Source organism: Columba livia, chromosome 5 (assembly GCF_036013475.1).
Source record: "Columba livia isolate bColLiv1 breed racing homer chromosome 5, bColLiv1.pat.W.v2, whole genome shotgun sequence".
Taxonomy (NCBI): Eukaryota; Metazoa; Chordata; class Aves; order Columbiformes; family Columbidae; genus Columba; species Columba livia.
Window position 1 is genome coordinate 34571015 of NC_088606.1, and position 16802 is coordinate 34587816.

Consider the following 16802-nt stretch of genomic DNA (forward strand, 5'->3'; position numbering starts at 1 on the left):
TTTTGATCTGAAGGAGGAAAGAGAACACAAGAATACACAAAAGAATCTGTCCTGGAAGACACAATAAACTTTGCTTCCTTATCTGCATTCCTAGATGATGTCCAAAGGGGAGATTCAGATCACCTCCTCCATTGCCAAGTTAACAAAGGGTAATGGTTCCTGCTTCTTAACATAAGTGTTTCAGTAATGTACTTGGCCCCATGTGCTTGGGAAGGGAAAGCTGCTTCTAATAACTAAGCAGTTTCAGGGAATCTTGGGATCCCAAGGACATTTATAGGAATTTTTGGAGATTGCTCATCAATGTGGAGTCATCCGTGAGGACATGCTGTACTTCACCAGTATGTTGCATTTGTAGAAACTACAGGCAAGTCTGTAAGCTTAGTAGGGCGTTTGTTATTGTTTTGTTAGTTTTTGTGCCTCTTTTGTGGTTTTGTTTGTTTGGGGCTTTTTTGGCTTTGAAACCTTTTTTGAGGTTTTACTTTATTACTGTTTCTTCTTTTGTGTGACTATTAAAAAAAAAATAGTTTAGGTTGACAAAGAGTAGGCAAAGCAGAAAATCAAGTCATACCATGTCATACACTAGTTTTGTATCCATAATAAACATTTTTTTTCAAGTGAGAAATCTGTTCTGTCATTCAACAAAAACAATATCCAAAATGTCAAGTAGTCAATTGTATACTCCATACTGTTCATCTGTATCAGTCATAACATTACAGTAAACAATTTTGGTTTTTTAAATTAAGAATGGATTTTCTCTTTGCACAGCAAATAAATGTTTAAATTAAAAAATACAGCAGAGCTTTTGGAAATTTCCCCCAAACATTTTTTTGTTGAGAGTCATAACTCAGGGGCATTTGGCAGAGGAGAGGTGATATGCGGCAGGACTTCTGATGCAGGTATATACTTTGCTCTGGCTCTAACTTCTGCATGGACATCTGATACCTAATTTCCAAACTGTTGTTATTAATTACTGGAAAATGACACTGTTTCCTCAGTACAAGAACCTAAGCAAATAGAATTGTTTTAGCTAGGTGGCAAATGAATACACGAATTAATGACTTGTTATTTTTCTGGATTGTAGTCTCTAAAGCAAAACAATCCAAGTAAAATTTAATCAAAGAAGCTTTTCATTTTTATGAACTAACTAATTAGGAAGCCTAAATAATTAGGACTGTGTTGCCTTGGTAAATAATAAAATCAACAGCCAAAATTTCCCGCATCCTTTATCTGAAGTTAGAAAAGCAGTAGCAGAAATGCAAAGCCATAGCAAAACTCTTTTCTGTAACAACTATATGCAACTTAATTTTTCACAATGTAAAAGAGAGAAAGCATGCATATCTTGACTTACCAAGTCTTGCAATAATAATTACTAAAGTAAGAAATCCTAACAGTAATTTATGAGATCATGGGTTTGAAGAGTTTTATTCAAATGTGGAAATAGCATTACATGAAGTTTCTGTTTTAGAATTAGTGGAATGACTTAAATTTGAGAAGAAATTTCTTCTTAATAAGGGTAATAGAACGGTAGGACAAGGGGTGATGGGTTCAAACTGGAACACAAGAGGTTCCACTAAAATTTGAGAAGAAACTTCTTCTCGGTGCAGGTAACAGAACACTGGAACAGGCTGCCCAGGGGGGTTGTGGAGTCTCCTACTCTGAAGACATTCAAAACCCATCTGGACACATTCCTGTGTAGCCTCATCTAAGTGTTCCTGCTCCGGCGGGGGGATTGGACTAGATGATCTTTTGAAGTCCCTTCTGGTCCCTAACATTCTGTGAGTCTGTTTGTTCTCTGGAACTCAACAGTATGAAATGAGCATGATTTGTGTTCTGTTAGTATCCTGACTGGTGGTACATTTGGTAGATTACCTAATTGTGAGAGGTAGTGGTAATCTTTTTGAGACTATTTATTGTAATTTGAGATATAAACCAATTGTCAAATGTTGGTGGATAAAGAACATGAGCACCAATGAGGAAATAAAGCAGATAGAAATCTAGTGTCTTATTTCTTGTGTGCTCAAGTATTGTGGGAATAAAATCATGTAAATAAAACATACTCCAAGTAAGATAGGGAGAAGACAAAACAAAATATATTTTCTATTCTAATAGATTCCTTCAGGTTGTGCATTCCTTCTAATCAGACAAGATGAAAACATACATATATAGAAAACAGAGGATAATGTGACCTTTTTGAGTCAGGATCAACACAGCATGGGGGTGTGTTGCAGAATTAAGTTGTGGTTAATGATATTATAAATTGTGTTCTAGCCATGAAGAATTATGTTTCAATTATTTGATCTTGAAAAAATAGCCCTGAGACTTCGTGGTGCATATATTCCCTTACCGAAGAAAAGACTGACTATAAGCATGCAACAGCATACCCACAGATGCGAACATAACCTGCGTTTAAACACCTGTGGTGATCCAGGCTCTGCAACCTACCCAAAGAGTCAATTTTAGCGCCTTGCTGTCTTTATCATTATGAAAGGAGAAGGAAACCTTTTTTCTAATACCCAACCTGAATCTTGCTACAGTATAAAATCTATATTACTAGTTTTGTCTGTTACATGTGGGAAACACAATGTTCCCTTCCATTTTGGCGTAGCCTCCTATGTATGTTTAAAAACTGTTTATCGTGGCCCTTTTTTTTTTTTCTTTGTAACTTATTTCACTAAACCACAGAGTCGCTGAGATTGGAAGGAATCTCTGGAGCAGGTTGCTTATGGCATTGTCCAGTTGGGTTTTGAGCTCTCCAAAGATGGATACTCCACAACCAATCTGTGTGTTTGACCATGCTCATGGGACTAGCAGGGCGCGCAGGGGAGAAGGAGAGAGGGAGGACCTGGGATAAGTAGGTAGAGCACTCATGGTAGGAAGTTATTTAGAGTAGTAAGGATGTGAGCAAGCTGTGAACCATTCTAGAAGGACCTTCTGAAGTAGCTGCAGTAAAGTGGCAGATGAAATTCAAGCTAAATGAGAAATTACAGACATGAGAAAAAAAAATAGCCATTCAGCTTTGTGTTTAAAAAGATTGGCTCTGGTGTTATAATAGTTCAATGGAAAAAAATGGTTTAATACTCATTAATAGCCATGAAAGGCAATAAAATATTACAAATTACTAAGAACAGAATAAAGAGCACAACAGAGAACATCTTTTTGCTGCTGCATAAGTGTGTAAATTTTTCCATTGAGAAGTATATGGAATTCTGGTTACCTCATCTTAAAAATAAACCATTAGAACTCAAAAATATTCAGGAAAAGGTCAAATGAGGATCAGGCTGACAATCAGATGAGGAACAACTTATGAGGAGGCTAGGATTTTTCAGGCTGGAAAAGACAGGCAGGGTGTGACATGATGAGGATGGACAAGAATCTTCACTAACTGTTGTGATGTAGGAGCTTCATAATATTAAATGGAGCTTGTAGGAACCAGGTTCGAAATAAACACAAGAATTTGATTTTTGTGTAACTGAGCTATATCACTGCAGAGCAACGGAGCTTGCAATTAACATTTTACACGGAAGGCATATCCTCTTCCTGTTCAGCAACTGTGTCTGGATCTGAAAATTTCTTGCCCTGAAAATAATGGTGATCATCTGCCTTAAATCCTGGATAATTGAGAAGAAATCATAGACAGCATAAGAACTTATTTTCTGTACTCTGACGTAAAGATCTTCGCAAAACCAAGTTCCCAAATTCTCGCAAATGTAAAATTCTAGCAAGGATTTGTGCGTTCACCTGTTGCAATTTCAACCATACCCTCATCCCCCCACTTCGAATTCTTGTAATGAGATTAGATTTTGGAGAGCTTTTTTTTCCCCCCTTTAGGAAGAGGAAAATCCAGTTCCATAACCAATGGCAACACTGTTGTTCAAGCTCCAGCTTAAAAGTATAAATACTCCTTTTTTTCTTAGAAAAGGATTGTAAGAATGTTTTTAAAATGAGTCAAAGACTGTATGTTTCCAGTACTTACCTTTAGAAATGAGTGAAAATAGTTTGTGATATGAGCCATGCACTGAAGCTGCGCTTTTAGGATGGAGTTCTGTAAAAAATACAAGTGCATGGGGACAGCTTTGCAGTGAGACCATTCCCATTGTGAAAGGAAGTTGTGGGCACCCACAAATTTACCAAATCCGTCTTTGGTTAGAGCATTGTCAGCTTGGTCTATAATTCCTTTGTTAGGAATAATGCAGCCACTGTAGAAGGCAATTTGTGGTGAATTTTACTTGTTCTCTGAGATTAGAAATCTTGAAAGGAACGCAGTCCTGTGGAAGGATGGTTATTAGCTAGTGTTCAGGTGCTAATTTAGGTGTTTGTTTGTTTGTATCCTGTGCTTTGTGATACTGTAGGGTGCATGAGTAGGATGCTGTCTATCAGAGTGAAGGTGGCTGCAGATTTTTACTTGGCACATTTCTTTGCAACACCAATCTATAATCAACAAGTGGCACAGGCGCACAGGAATCAGACTTGTAAACAGCATTGACTTGATATGCCTGCTTGTTTTACCATAGAAAACAGGAGTTTCTTTGTTTAACAGGTATGGATTTTTTAAAGTAATAGGCATTTCTTCATGGAAAGGATATCTTATCAAATAAAGCTTTTACATGATGTTACAGAAGAATATACTTTCAAAACAGTTCCATATCAGTTTACATTAAGGTTAGTTGTTCATGTGCAAGCACCTACTTGAATGTTAATGTGCACTTGTGAATAAAATATAAGTAAAATATGTATGCCTTTTTGAGGAAATAGCTTATCTTTATTACAAATCCTTTTCAGTACTGAATATCAGAGAGAAAATAGAGATTGGTAGATGCTGAATCAGTAGGTAATAAAACAAACCTAGAGTGTCATTTTCCAGCAAAATTTGCATATTTGGATATGTAAATGGGTATGTATCTGTGCATGTGTAGATTTAGTATATTGCTGGGTTCATCTTTCTCAGTATGAAACATCTAGAAGTGCATATATCGTTGAACACAGCCTCTATACAGACTTCAATGTATTGTATAAATTACTATAATTCTTAATTCTAGGATATTTATACAACAGAAATGAAGGAGTTTTGTTAGCTGTTGGAATTTCTTTCTTCTCAAATTCTGAGTTGAAAAACTAGTGAACTAAACAGAAACAAGGTCATGCCTGCAATACTTGGATTCACCTTGATTACTGACTTAGTAGCAAATCAAGTCATTGATTAATTAAAATCAATTTAGTTTATGTTTTGTCTTATTAGTCCATCGCAGAGATTTCGCTTTAAGTTCACCATCACTTTATTATGAAACCTAAGGAGGAAGACAGGCTGATGACCAAGACTAAATGCTGCCTGGTAATGAACCACTGCACTGTGGTTCATTAAAAACTCTTTATAAAAATTATATATTGTTCTGCTTAATGCTACATTTCTGAAGGGTAAGAATCACAGTTTTCAGTTAAAGAAATTGTTCAACATTAGATGCACTTTTGTAAAGAGCCAAGTTCTATTTTGGTAATTTGTTCCATCTTAAAAGTGGAAGATAGTGAGTGACTGACTGACTGTCATTTAGAAATACCTTTGTTTTTCAGCCTGTGCAGACATTACTATATAATGCAAATTCAGATTACAGCTTCAGCCCTTGCCAGAGCAAATAGAAATTTCAGTTTTAAGTACACACAATTAAGCAGTTACCTACTTTCAAAGTATGAAAACAAATCTCCAAAGCTGTCTTTTTTTTCTTTTGGCAGAAGTCATGCATTTGTGTGAATAGATGAGTAATATTGGACAGAATTATGACACATTAGCTACATGACACTTGGTAATTGTGAAGGATTTCAGACCACCTGAAATATATCTTAGTAATATAGTGTGTTTGCATGTACAGACATTCTTAGAATTGGGGTTGGAGTTACCTGGTCTGTGTCCTTTTGCTGAAGGATTGACTGGTGAGTCCTAACCAAATAAAAGATTTCTGCATAGGAGAAGGGGAGAATTTTCACTTCATTTCATTCAGAAGAAAAAGAAGGTAAAAATTGCTATTCATCTGTATTTGTCAATAGGTATTAATTGTGATAGTACAAAATGGATCTCATGGTTAACTTTATGTAGTCATTGATGATCACACTAGTGAAAACCAGTTATTTGTAATTGACATTTGGAATGCGTGTACTTTTTGAGGAACAATAGTGAAGGCAGTTTCTTGTGCCAGGTCTAGAGGTAAGAAAATTTATTATTTTTTCTGTGTGATTACTAAATCATAGAAGTATTTTGATCAACCTGAGCCTGCCTTCTCCAATTGCTTACTGACACTAAACCTTGTAAAATTTAAAGAACATTGATACAACTGTTGCATGTTGTGATTTTGGTCTGAAGAGGTGTAAGGTGTGGTGGAGAGGCGTGCATCTGTAACAATACCTCACGCTGATCAGAATTTTAAAGGATGCCTTTTTCTTAAATTAAGCACATTAGATAATCTGAGAAACCTGATCTAAATTAGTCTTTCTCTAGTGAGGTGTTGGACCGTTCCTTACAGAGGTCGTTTCCAGGCTGTAATTCCATGTACTCTAAACCTGTTTTACTTCACAAACAAACACACAAAAACTAAAGAAACTAAACCAAACAGCCCCACTCCTCCACCCAATAAACAATGAGGACTGGAGAAAAATGAATTTCCAAACATGGAAGACTCAGAGCTTCTGGATGAGAAATATTGCCTTTAAAATACTTATTAAATTTAAAACATCTAAACTTATTAAATTAATGGTTCACAAACTGGATCTCAAGGAAATTGTGTGGTTTGTTTTTTTTTTTTTCTTTTCTTATGGTTATCTTTTCGAATTGGCTGTACGTAACTTAGCAAACAACTCATCACTTCTTGTTGCATGAGTCTGTATCTCATTGAGCTTGCAGGCTTCTTGTCACTAAAAAAAGGTACATTGAACTCAATGGATGAAATTCTACATAAGGGAAGTGAAGATCAAGGTTTAGATGGGTCTGGTACCATGTGTATTTAAAAAACTAAGGAGAAGAAGAAAAATAGTTTCCTAGGAAAAAAGTTTTACAGTATCAGAATTTGTGTGAGAGAAGACTCAGAAAAATAAGATATTGCTGAGGCGTGGTCTTCTGCAATTTCATTGTAGGATAATAAGTCCATACCATTCATTTCTATTAGCATCTTCTGGCCAGAAAAGCAATTTCAGACCTCAGCTAGAATGATCTTACTTCAGTAAGTACTCTATAATACTGAGTCATCTAAACAACGAGTCATTGTGTTATTTGCACATTATATAGATTCCACTAATTCTTTCTGCCTAGTCCACCTGAGCAAGTAGGTAGTGAAATGTCACATAAAAGAGACATATAACTTGCACACACTTGCAAAACGTCACAAGTGAAAATTTTGCTTTTGAATTCCCTTTTTAAAGGGTGCATCACTTAATTCCCTTGGTGAAAATCACTTTGTCACTCCCAGCTTTTATTTCAAGTGCCAGTACCTATGCTACTGTCATAGTATTGCAGTTGCATAAGCAGACTGGAAAAAGCAGTGCTGCTTTTAGAACTTAATTGTTCAAGTGATCTCTGAGTTCAGTAGAGGCAGCTGTTGTGTGTCTGCTTTGCCTATAATAATTGACACCAGTACAACTTCATAGCTGGACGGGACGCTGATGTATCGTATCACACTTATTTTATCAGCTTTCGCCCCCTTGAAAACTTCTAAGGCAGTTTCTTTTGGTGATACTTACACACGTGTATAAAAATAAGTTCTTCTACATGTGGAGATCTACATTTCTGCAAGTGGTGTTTTGCTTGATGAGTGGAAAGTTTTGGAAATAATTTAATTCTGTATATACTTTTGACACATCAGCACACTAAACATAATCTGTTTTGGCTCATTACTATCGCAGTAGTATCACATGTTAAGGGGTGAATAAGGGCTTGGCACTTTATAAGTAAGTGTGTCTTTGTCATCACATTATGTAACAATGTGTAAAAGAGTTTTTAGAATAATTAGGGTAACTAAACAATAGGGCTGTTTCATGTCACTTTTCCAGAGCGTTCTTGGAATATGTCTTTTGAGGAGAAAGTTCTAACAAATTATTTGAACCATCCCTTGAAAAATACTTCTTGGATCTTTGGAGGTACTCAGAGATTTCTAGTTTAAATGAGACCTTAAAAGTTAAGATAATGCATTCAGAGGACTGGTGTTGAGAGCTTACCGTGCTAACAAAAGAAATTTATTTATGTTTAGGTTACTGTTGTTTGCAAAATGACAGCAACAGGTTTTTTACTGTAAACAGTAAACATGTTTTACTGAGTAAACCCAAGTAACCGTGTGTTTACAGTTTTTTATGGCACCATAGCAAGCCATTGCTAAAGCAGCAGAAGGACACAGCACTTGTGAAAGCCCTGGAGACAGTATATAATCTTATTTACTTTTATATAGTCTTGGATATAAATTGATACATGAACAGCTGCTTATATACACATCAAAAGAATACCTGCATGTGTACCCGATATCAGTTCTGGGAGTATAATTTGCTCATTTTCAGCAGGTTCCATGTTCCAGGATTTCTTAGCATTATAGTGTGTGTGTAACTTCCAGATATTTATTTTTTTTTCTTGTGTCTTGTTTTGTGACAGGATGACGAAGTAGTACTTCAGTGTGTTGCCAGTATTCACAAAGAACAAAGGAAGTTTTGCTTGGCAGCTGAGGGACTTGGGAATCGCCTGTGCTTTTTGGAACCAACATCAGAAGCTAAAGTAAGAAGTTGATACTCTCAACTGGTGTAACTGCTCAGTGAATGTTAACTTACTTATTATCCATGAATTCATTTAGTTGTAGTTTATTTAATGGGATTCTATATTCACCTTTTTGATGCTTTTCCTTCTGTGACTACTGCATGAGGTTTCTTAGAGATCCTAGATATAGTTTGAGGCATACCTTTTAACAGTCAAAAGCCCCTATTCTTAAAGCATCCAAAATAATTCCTATAGATGAAATACTTCATATTTTCATAAATCTCCAGACTATTATTAAGATTTAGGTTAACTAAAAACCTTATTCCTGTTACTGCTGTAGGTTGAAATTTCTTGATATACTGGATTGAAAATTTTAGAAGCATTGTCACCTGTTAGTTACTGGTGTAAAATGTTGCTTCTAACTGTATTGATTAATCAGAAAATTGAGAGTACAAAGAACAGAAATTTTAAGTAATTAAAAAGTTTTAAAGATAACAGGTGGCAAATAGAAAAAATAAGTCACAGATCTGTGAAGAAAAAAATGAAAGAAAACAGAGTAGTAAGAGAAGCTTGAGAGGAAGAGAGAAAAAATGAAACTTGAGACCTGTACTAGAGGAGAATGTTAAGGATAAAGGCAAACGGAGGAGGACCTCCTCCCTTTCTTCTTTATTCTCTCTCCATCATTTTCTTTTTCTTTGTTTTGTGTCTTAATCTGTTTTCTTCCTGATAATTTATTTCTCCTGATTTTTTTATTTTTTTAGTTGAGTCTTTGTATCTTTTCTTTTGAAATGTTGCCATGTGGTCCTATTTTTAGTCTAGATATTAGGACCATGTTACATTCACAGTGTTTATGCAGTATGAAAGGTCCTTGCTCATCTCTAAGGTGAAAAGTTACATTGCTTCTATATTTACATTTTTTTGCATTACAAGAGTTATGTCAGATCATTTATCCCCAGTGTACTTTATGAATCACCAATAGTCTTTTCATATGTTTAAGACAGAGCAGTTAGTTTTCACGTATCTATTTTCAACTATTGTCTTAAAAACTTCAATAGGGATTGAAAATTTGTATTTATTGACAAATCAACTGCAATGTGGTCTCTTCCTGGTGATGACCATTTCAATCTGTAAGACAGCGTGTTGCTCATCTTAAAATAAAAGGAGGAATAATACGTGTTACTGTAGAATTATCTACTTTACATTTCATAAGTGTCTAAGTAGTAGATAATACTACAGAAGCTTCTGAAGATTGTTTAAAATTAAGAGGTTCAGAAAAGTTGTATGTAACTGCTTTAAAAGAAGTTACCATGGAGTTTTCTGAACTGCTGATCTTAAAGAGAAGAGTGAAGAATTTTGGAGACATGTAAATACATCCGTTTGAAAAATAAGAAGTCTAAAGGTTGATCTGGATGATTAGAGAACACAACACTTAAAGACAACCCTTAGTGATTAATTTTACTTCCATTTAAATTTGGACAAAATCAGAGTCATAGAATGTCCTTAGTTGGAAGGGACCCACAAGGATCATTGAGTCCAACTCCCTGTGTATGACAACCCCACGGTTCACACCATGTGTCTGAGGGCACTGTCTATCTTCTTGAATACTGACAGTCTTGGGGCTGTGGCTGCTTCTCTGGGGATCCTGTTCCAGTGCTCCACCACCCTCTGGGTGAAGAACCTTTTCCTAGTGTCCAACTTAAACCTCCCCTGGTACATCTTCCTGCCATTCCCTCGGGTTCTGTCATTGGTCACCAGAGAAAGGAGATCAGTACCTGTCCCTCCTCCTCCCCTTGTGAGGAAGCTGTAGACTGTGATGAGGTCTCCCCTCATTCTCTTCCAGGATTAACAAACCCAGTGACTTTACTGTTCCTCATACAGCTTCCACTCCAAACATTTCACCAACTTTGTAGCCTCTTCTGGACTCTCTCCAGTAGCTTTATATCTTTTTTATACAGTGGCATCAAGAACTGCACACATTGCTCCAGGTGAGGTTGCACCAGAGCAGAGCGGGACAATCACCTCCCTCACCCAGTTGGCAATGCTGTTTTTGATGCGCCCCAGGACACAGTTGGCCCTCTTGGCTGCCAGGGCACACTGTTGGCTCATGTTCAACTTGCCATCAACCAGAATCCCCAGATCTCACTCCATGGAGCTGCTCTCCAGCCTCACATTCCCTAGTCTGTATGTACAGCCAGGGTTGCCGTGTCCTGGGTGCAAAATCCAGCACTTGCCCTTGCTAAACTTCATGTGGTTAGAGATTGCCCAGTTCTCCAATTTGTCCAGATCTCAAGGGCCTCTCTGCCCTTGAGAGTGTCAACAGTTTCTCCCAGATTTGTGTCATCAGCAAATTTAGTGTTCCCTCAAGTTCTGAGTCTAAGTCATTTACAAAGACACTGAAGAGCACTGCCGCTAAGATATTTCCCTGTGGAACCCACTAGTGACTGGTCACCAGCCTGACATAACCCCATTTACTAAAACCTTTGAGCCCGGCCCATCAGCCAATTTCTCACCCACTGCATTGTGTGTTTACCCAGCTGTATGCAGTACATCCTGTTCGGGAGAATACTGAGAGACGGTATCAAAGGCTTTACTGAAATCCAAAAAGATCACATCAACAGGCTTTCCTTGAGCAACTAAGAAATTAAGTTGGTCAAGCAGGACTTGCCCGTCATGAACCTGGCCACCTGGGACCAATGACTGCATTGTCTTTCAGATGTTTTTCAATAACTCCCAGAACAGTCTTCTCCATGATTTTGCCAGGCACAGAAGTGAGCCTGACAGGCCTGTAGTTGCCAGGGTAATCCCTGTTGTCCTTCTTATAGAACAGGTCAAGCTTTCCAGTCAACCGGGACCTGTCCAGATTCCCAGGAGTGTTGAAAAATCACAGAGAGAGGTCTTGCTATGACGTCAACCAGCTCTTTAAGTACCCTTGGATGAATTCCATCAGGCCCCATCAACTTGTAGGGATCTAGTTGGAGCAGCAAATCCCGTACAAGTTCTGGATTGATTGGGATTTTATTGATATCGCAGCCATGGTTCTCTTGCCCAGGGCTATGGAGGCCCCCGAGTCCATTTTCAGTATTGAAGACCAAGGCAAAGAAAGCATTAAATGTCTCAGCTTTGTCTATGGTCCCTGTTTATAAGGTGAACATGCTCATTGAGTGATGGGCCAATGTTATTTCTAGTTTGCCTCTTGCCATTAACATATTTTGAAAAGCCTTTTTAAATTGTCCTTCACAGTACTGTCCAGCTTCAATTGTAATTGTGCTCTGGCCACACAGATTTCCTCCCTACAGTGGCAAGAAGCATCTCTGTAGTCCTTTCATGATGTCTCACCTTGCTTCCACTGACCATATGCTTGATTTTTTTGCTGTAGTTCAAGAGGAAGATCCCTGTTCAGCCAAGCTGGCTTTTTGCCTCACCTGCTAGATCTTTGACATTTTGGAATTGCCTGGTCCTGCACTTTTAGGAGATGGTACCTAAAAAGCAACCAACACTGATGAACCCCAGCACCCTCAGAAGCTTCTTCCCAGGGAATCATACGAAGTAGTTCTCTGGTCAACCTGAAGTCTGCTCTCCTCCAGAGCCGAGGCCTTGCTGTCAGTTTTCCTCCTGTTAGTATGGATTTTAAAGCTGACTGCTTCATGGTTGCTGTGGCCAAGGCAGCCACCAGTCACCATTTCTCCCATAAGACCCTCTCTGTTAGTAAGCAGCAGATTATGAAGGCACCTTTCCTGGTCGGTTTCCTTAGTACCTACACAAAGAAGTTATCATCCAGATAGCTTAAGCATCTTCTGGACCTGTTGGTGTCAGATGTATGATATCCCCAGCTGACATTTGGCAAGTTGTAGTCCCCCATAAAGGCAAGGGCAGATGATTTGGAGTCTTTACTTAGCTCCTTAAAGAATAACTCATCAGCGTTGTTTTCTTGGCTGGGTGGCCTATAGTAGCCTCCCATGATGACATCTGCTTTATTTGTCTGACTCTTAATCCTTACCCAGAGGCTCTCGAATTTGCCATCACCAACTTTGTTTATGAAATCAGAAAAAGAGAATCAAAATGGCACACATCCAGTGGACTAGAAATAGTGACTGAATAGATGTGTCTCTAATCAAATCCTGCAGTGCTCTATTCTCACTGCTATGCTGTTATTTGTCAATTAAGATGTCATTTAAATTAACATAAAAGCTTTTATCGTCTGCAAAAGTTGCTTGATGAAGTCATGTCACACAATGGAAGATCTGTGGTGCCTTGTATGTTAATAGAAAGTAGAGGTATATTTTAGTGCTGCCTGTGTAAAGTCTAATAACTGAGCATGTAAAGATGCTTACAAAATGGGAAACTGTTCTTTTCCCCTGTAAGGAATGTGAAGGTCATGGTGGGTGTTACACCATCAGAAGTTCCCTGAGTGATGATGTGCTCAATGGATCTAGCACAGTCTTTAGATGCATAATCAAAAGAAACTTGGTGGGAGATGGGAAGGCATACTATCTCTGCAAGTGTTGGGTTTTTTTTATTACCTCTGTGACAATGCTGCTGGAGTACAGTTTCCATGCATGGCATTTAAATCATAGGAGTGTTGATAAAATGGAGATTGCTCCATGGAGTCCTCATGATTGGAGGAGGATACAGGCTGTTCAGTTTAGAGAAGGAAAGTATGAACACTGCATATAAGCTTCTAGAATGGGAGCGTTGATAACAGAAGTGCTTTACTTTTAGACAGCAGAAGAGTGTCCTCCATGGATTCCCTATCCCTTCCTCATCCCTGGAAATGACTTTTTATAAAGTTAGATTTTTTTTCTCTGTATTAAGAAGAAATGGCAGTGCACCTCTTAATTCCAGGATGAAAAGATGTAACTTCATGATTATTTTTTTTTTAATCTGAGTTGTATGTAGTAAAAGTCAGAGAACAGAAATAGGGAAAAGGAAAGGGAAACAAGGAAAGAGAAGGTATATATCTTAAAAAGAGGGAAAAATGGGGTTTGTATGGTTACCATTAGCTGTTTTGGTAAGTTTTATGACATGCTGAAGGAAATAATCGTTGCGAGATGCTTCTGTTCAAATTTTATTATATATCCATATGCAATTTGCATGGTTTTTCTTTACAGTTTATTAGTAAAAGCTATTACAGTCTTGGTTCACTAATAACTTATATCATGGTGAATGGATTTTAAATGCACTTTTCAAAAGCATTTTTGCTTTAATTCATAGTATGAAATTATGTTCCTTCTGTCTATATGTCTCTTTTTTGAATTATCTGAAGATTTTTGTCTAAATAATGTCTGATACTTAAAATGTAAGAGGAAAAATCAAGTTAACTGGAGGTGAAAAATTATGATTTCTATACTAAATGAGAAATAGCAGAATTATTGAACTGTGTGATCTGATTATATTGCTTCATAGCTATTTTTACTTGTTTTTAAGTGGTGTTTTAAAAGGTGGTGTATTTCAAAGCTGATAGTCCAGCGCAGCAAGGCTAACTTTTACTGATTCCTGAGAATAATATAGCTCAAAAGGAATTGCAATATACTAGCATCTCTTTTAGCAGCACAATAGTCAAGTAAACTTACATGCCTGAAAGTAATTATAACTAATTAAGTTAAGATTTCTGTCTTAATGACAGAATGTAATAGTTTACAGGTCTGATAAAGGTAAACCTAGTTGATCAGTAACGTGTGCTAGCTTATGTCAGTGTTTTTTACACTGCAGACCAGACCTCTCTGCTTTTGCCAGAGATTTGGTTAGTAAACACATCACCTGCTAGAATTTAATGTTGTAATAGTGCTTGGAGGAATGCAGAAGACTGAATTGTATTCAAAGTGTAATGTGGGAGTTGGGTTTTACTAGCTATTTTATCGGCCTGCATTTCCCCCCGCCTCCCCGTGCAACCCAGCACAGACTCAGTTATATGTAAAATGGTTAAAACTACCCTACAGGTAGTTGCACATCTATTATTTTATGGCAAATAATAATTATTGCATATTAAGCTGGCAGACAAAAAACTGATGAGAAACAAGTTTAAACTTCAGCACAAAGCTTGTATCAGTGCTCTTTTGGCTGCCACTTTGTACTTATGTGGCTGTGTCTCTGATGTAGCAAATACTTCCTTGAAATCTTTTGATATGAAGCTCTCCTCAACAGAGTGTGCTTGTAAGAATGTCTCAGCCAGCATTATCTGCATGCATTGACTTAATCTATTATCCACCTTAAGGTTCTATTTACAAGCCTGGTATTAGAAGCTTCATTGCAGTTTACTCTTTGCAGAATCACAGAATGGCTGAGGTTGGGAGGGACCTCTGGAGGTCACCTTGCCCAACCACTCTGCTCAAGCAGGGACACCTAAACCAGGTTGCCCAGGACTGTGTCCAGACAGCTTTTGAATATCTCCAAGGATGGAGACTCTTACAATCTCTCTGAGCAACTTGTGCCAGTGCTCAGTCACCTTCACAGTGAAAAAGTGTTTCCTGATTTTGAGAGGGAACCTTCTGTGTTTCACTTGGTGCCTGTTGCCTCTGATTCTTTCACTGGGCACCACTGAGAGAAGCCTGGCTGTGTCCTCTTTGCATCATCACTTCAGGAATTTATACGTATCAGTCGTCATCTCTTCCTCATGTGAGAGTACCTCCAGGCCTTTAATAATCTTAGTGGCCCTTTCGACTATTTCCAGTAGCTTCATACCATTTTTGTACTGGGGAGTCCAGTACTGCAGGTGTGGCCTTTTACCAGTGGTTATTCTTGTGGTCTTGTTGCATTTTTTGTCTTGTTGCTATTTGCTGTCTATTCTAAGACAACATTAGTGAAAATTGGACTGGCATGTGTTATTGACCGGTTTAGAATGGATGGTTCTCCTTCACTAATGATGATTAGGTATGCAGATACCTTTACAACGTTAACAAATAATACCAAATTGTGAACATGCTATGTTTTAGCAGCAAATCACAGTGTACCTCACAGGAGGAATTGTGTTCCTGTGTCTCCCTTTTAAATGGAAAACTCAAGCACATGATTGTATCGTCAGTCTGAAGTTTGTGAAAATGGTGGCTTGCTGTTCTATTCTGTACTTTCTGTAAAGTATTTTGTTTGGGAGAGAAATCCTACCTACTGACAGGTTTATTTTTTGTTTTATTTAATTTATTACAAAGCATGCCCCCGTTTCATTGCTGTAGGTCTTCATTTTTTCTATAACTGCTTCTGTTGCTCATCTCTAGCTACTGTGTAGCTTGTATCTGTTTCTTCATGTCACCTCTCCTGTCAGCTTTGACCTATTAATATACTTTACCTGCTCTCTGCTCTTTCTCCAGAAAGCAATTTAAATGAAAATAGAGTAATTTGACCTGGATTCCAATTCACTTCTGTGAGAAAATAGAGTTATTCTAAGACTTAAGTTTTTTTTGCAGATCTATTAAACATTTCTAGATTGTTAGCTAGTTTTATTTATTTTATCACCTCATTCAGAAAAATGAGTTATATCTGGTGTTATGAGTGTGCTGATGAAAAATTAATTGGTAACTCTACCTGAAAGATCTGTCTGAAAATAATCTCGGAGATGAACATTTTCTTGTAATAAGAGCAGCTGTTAGGGTAGAACTGTTTCTTCAGAGTTAGTTCACAAATTTGTGTAGGTTTCCTATATCCAATTTGTCATTTTGTTTATCTTCCTGTATGTGTGGACATGACTGCATAGAGGTGTAATGGAAGAACTTCCCAAAACTCTTACAGACTTCAAAGAACTGTTTATTCCAAATTCCTGCTTTCTTTCATCAGATATCAGTCTACTTACTCTGCTGCAGAAATCTACTTATGATAATGTTTGCTTGGTATATCTTAAAATTCCTCTAAAATAAAATATTTATTCTCCACTTGAATTTTTTTCTTTTATTGATGGTTCTTGGAAGTGGTATTGTCTTGCTTCTGTATGTTCACTTCAACTTCCCATAGCCAGAAGGGGGATAAACACCTATGCCTATGGTTACTTTACAGCAGATTTTTAAAACCTGACCAGATATTGGTTTTCATTTCAGCATAAAAATATCTGGCATGAGTATTTCCCAATCTTCTACCTGTAGCTCTAACCTCTCCGTACTCT

General features: G+C 37.5%; 1 protein-coding gene across 8 annotated transcripts in view; it reads left to right on the forward strand.

The window, feature by feature from the left end:
* Positions 1-16802, forward strand: part of RYR3 (ryanodine receptor 3) — a 243915-nt gene that overhangs the window by 38794 nt on the left and 188319 nt on the right. For all 8 annotated transcript variants that reach the window (XM_065064236.1, XM_065064235.1, XM_065064238.1 and 5 more), the window contains exon 2: positions 8618-8737. In XM_065064236.1, the coding sequence (XP_064920308.1) occupies positions 8618-8737 (120 nt within the window). The remainder of the gene's footprint in view (positions 1-8617; positions 8738-16802) is intronic.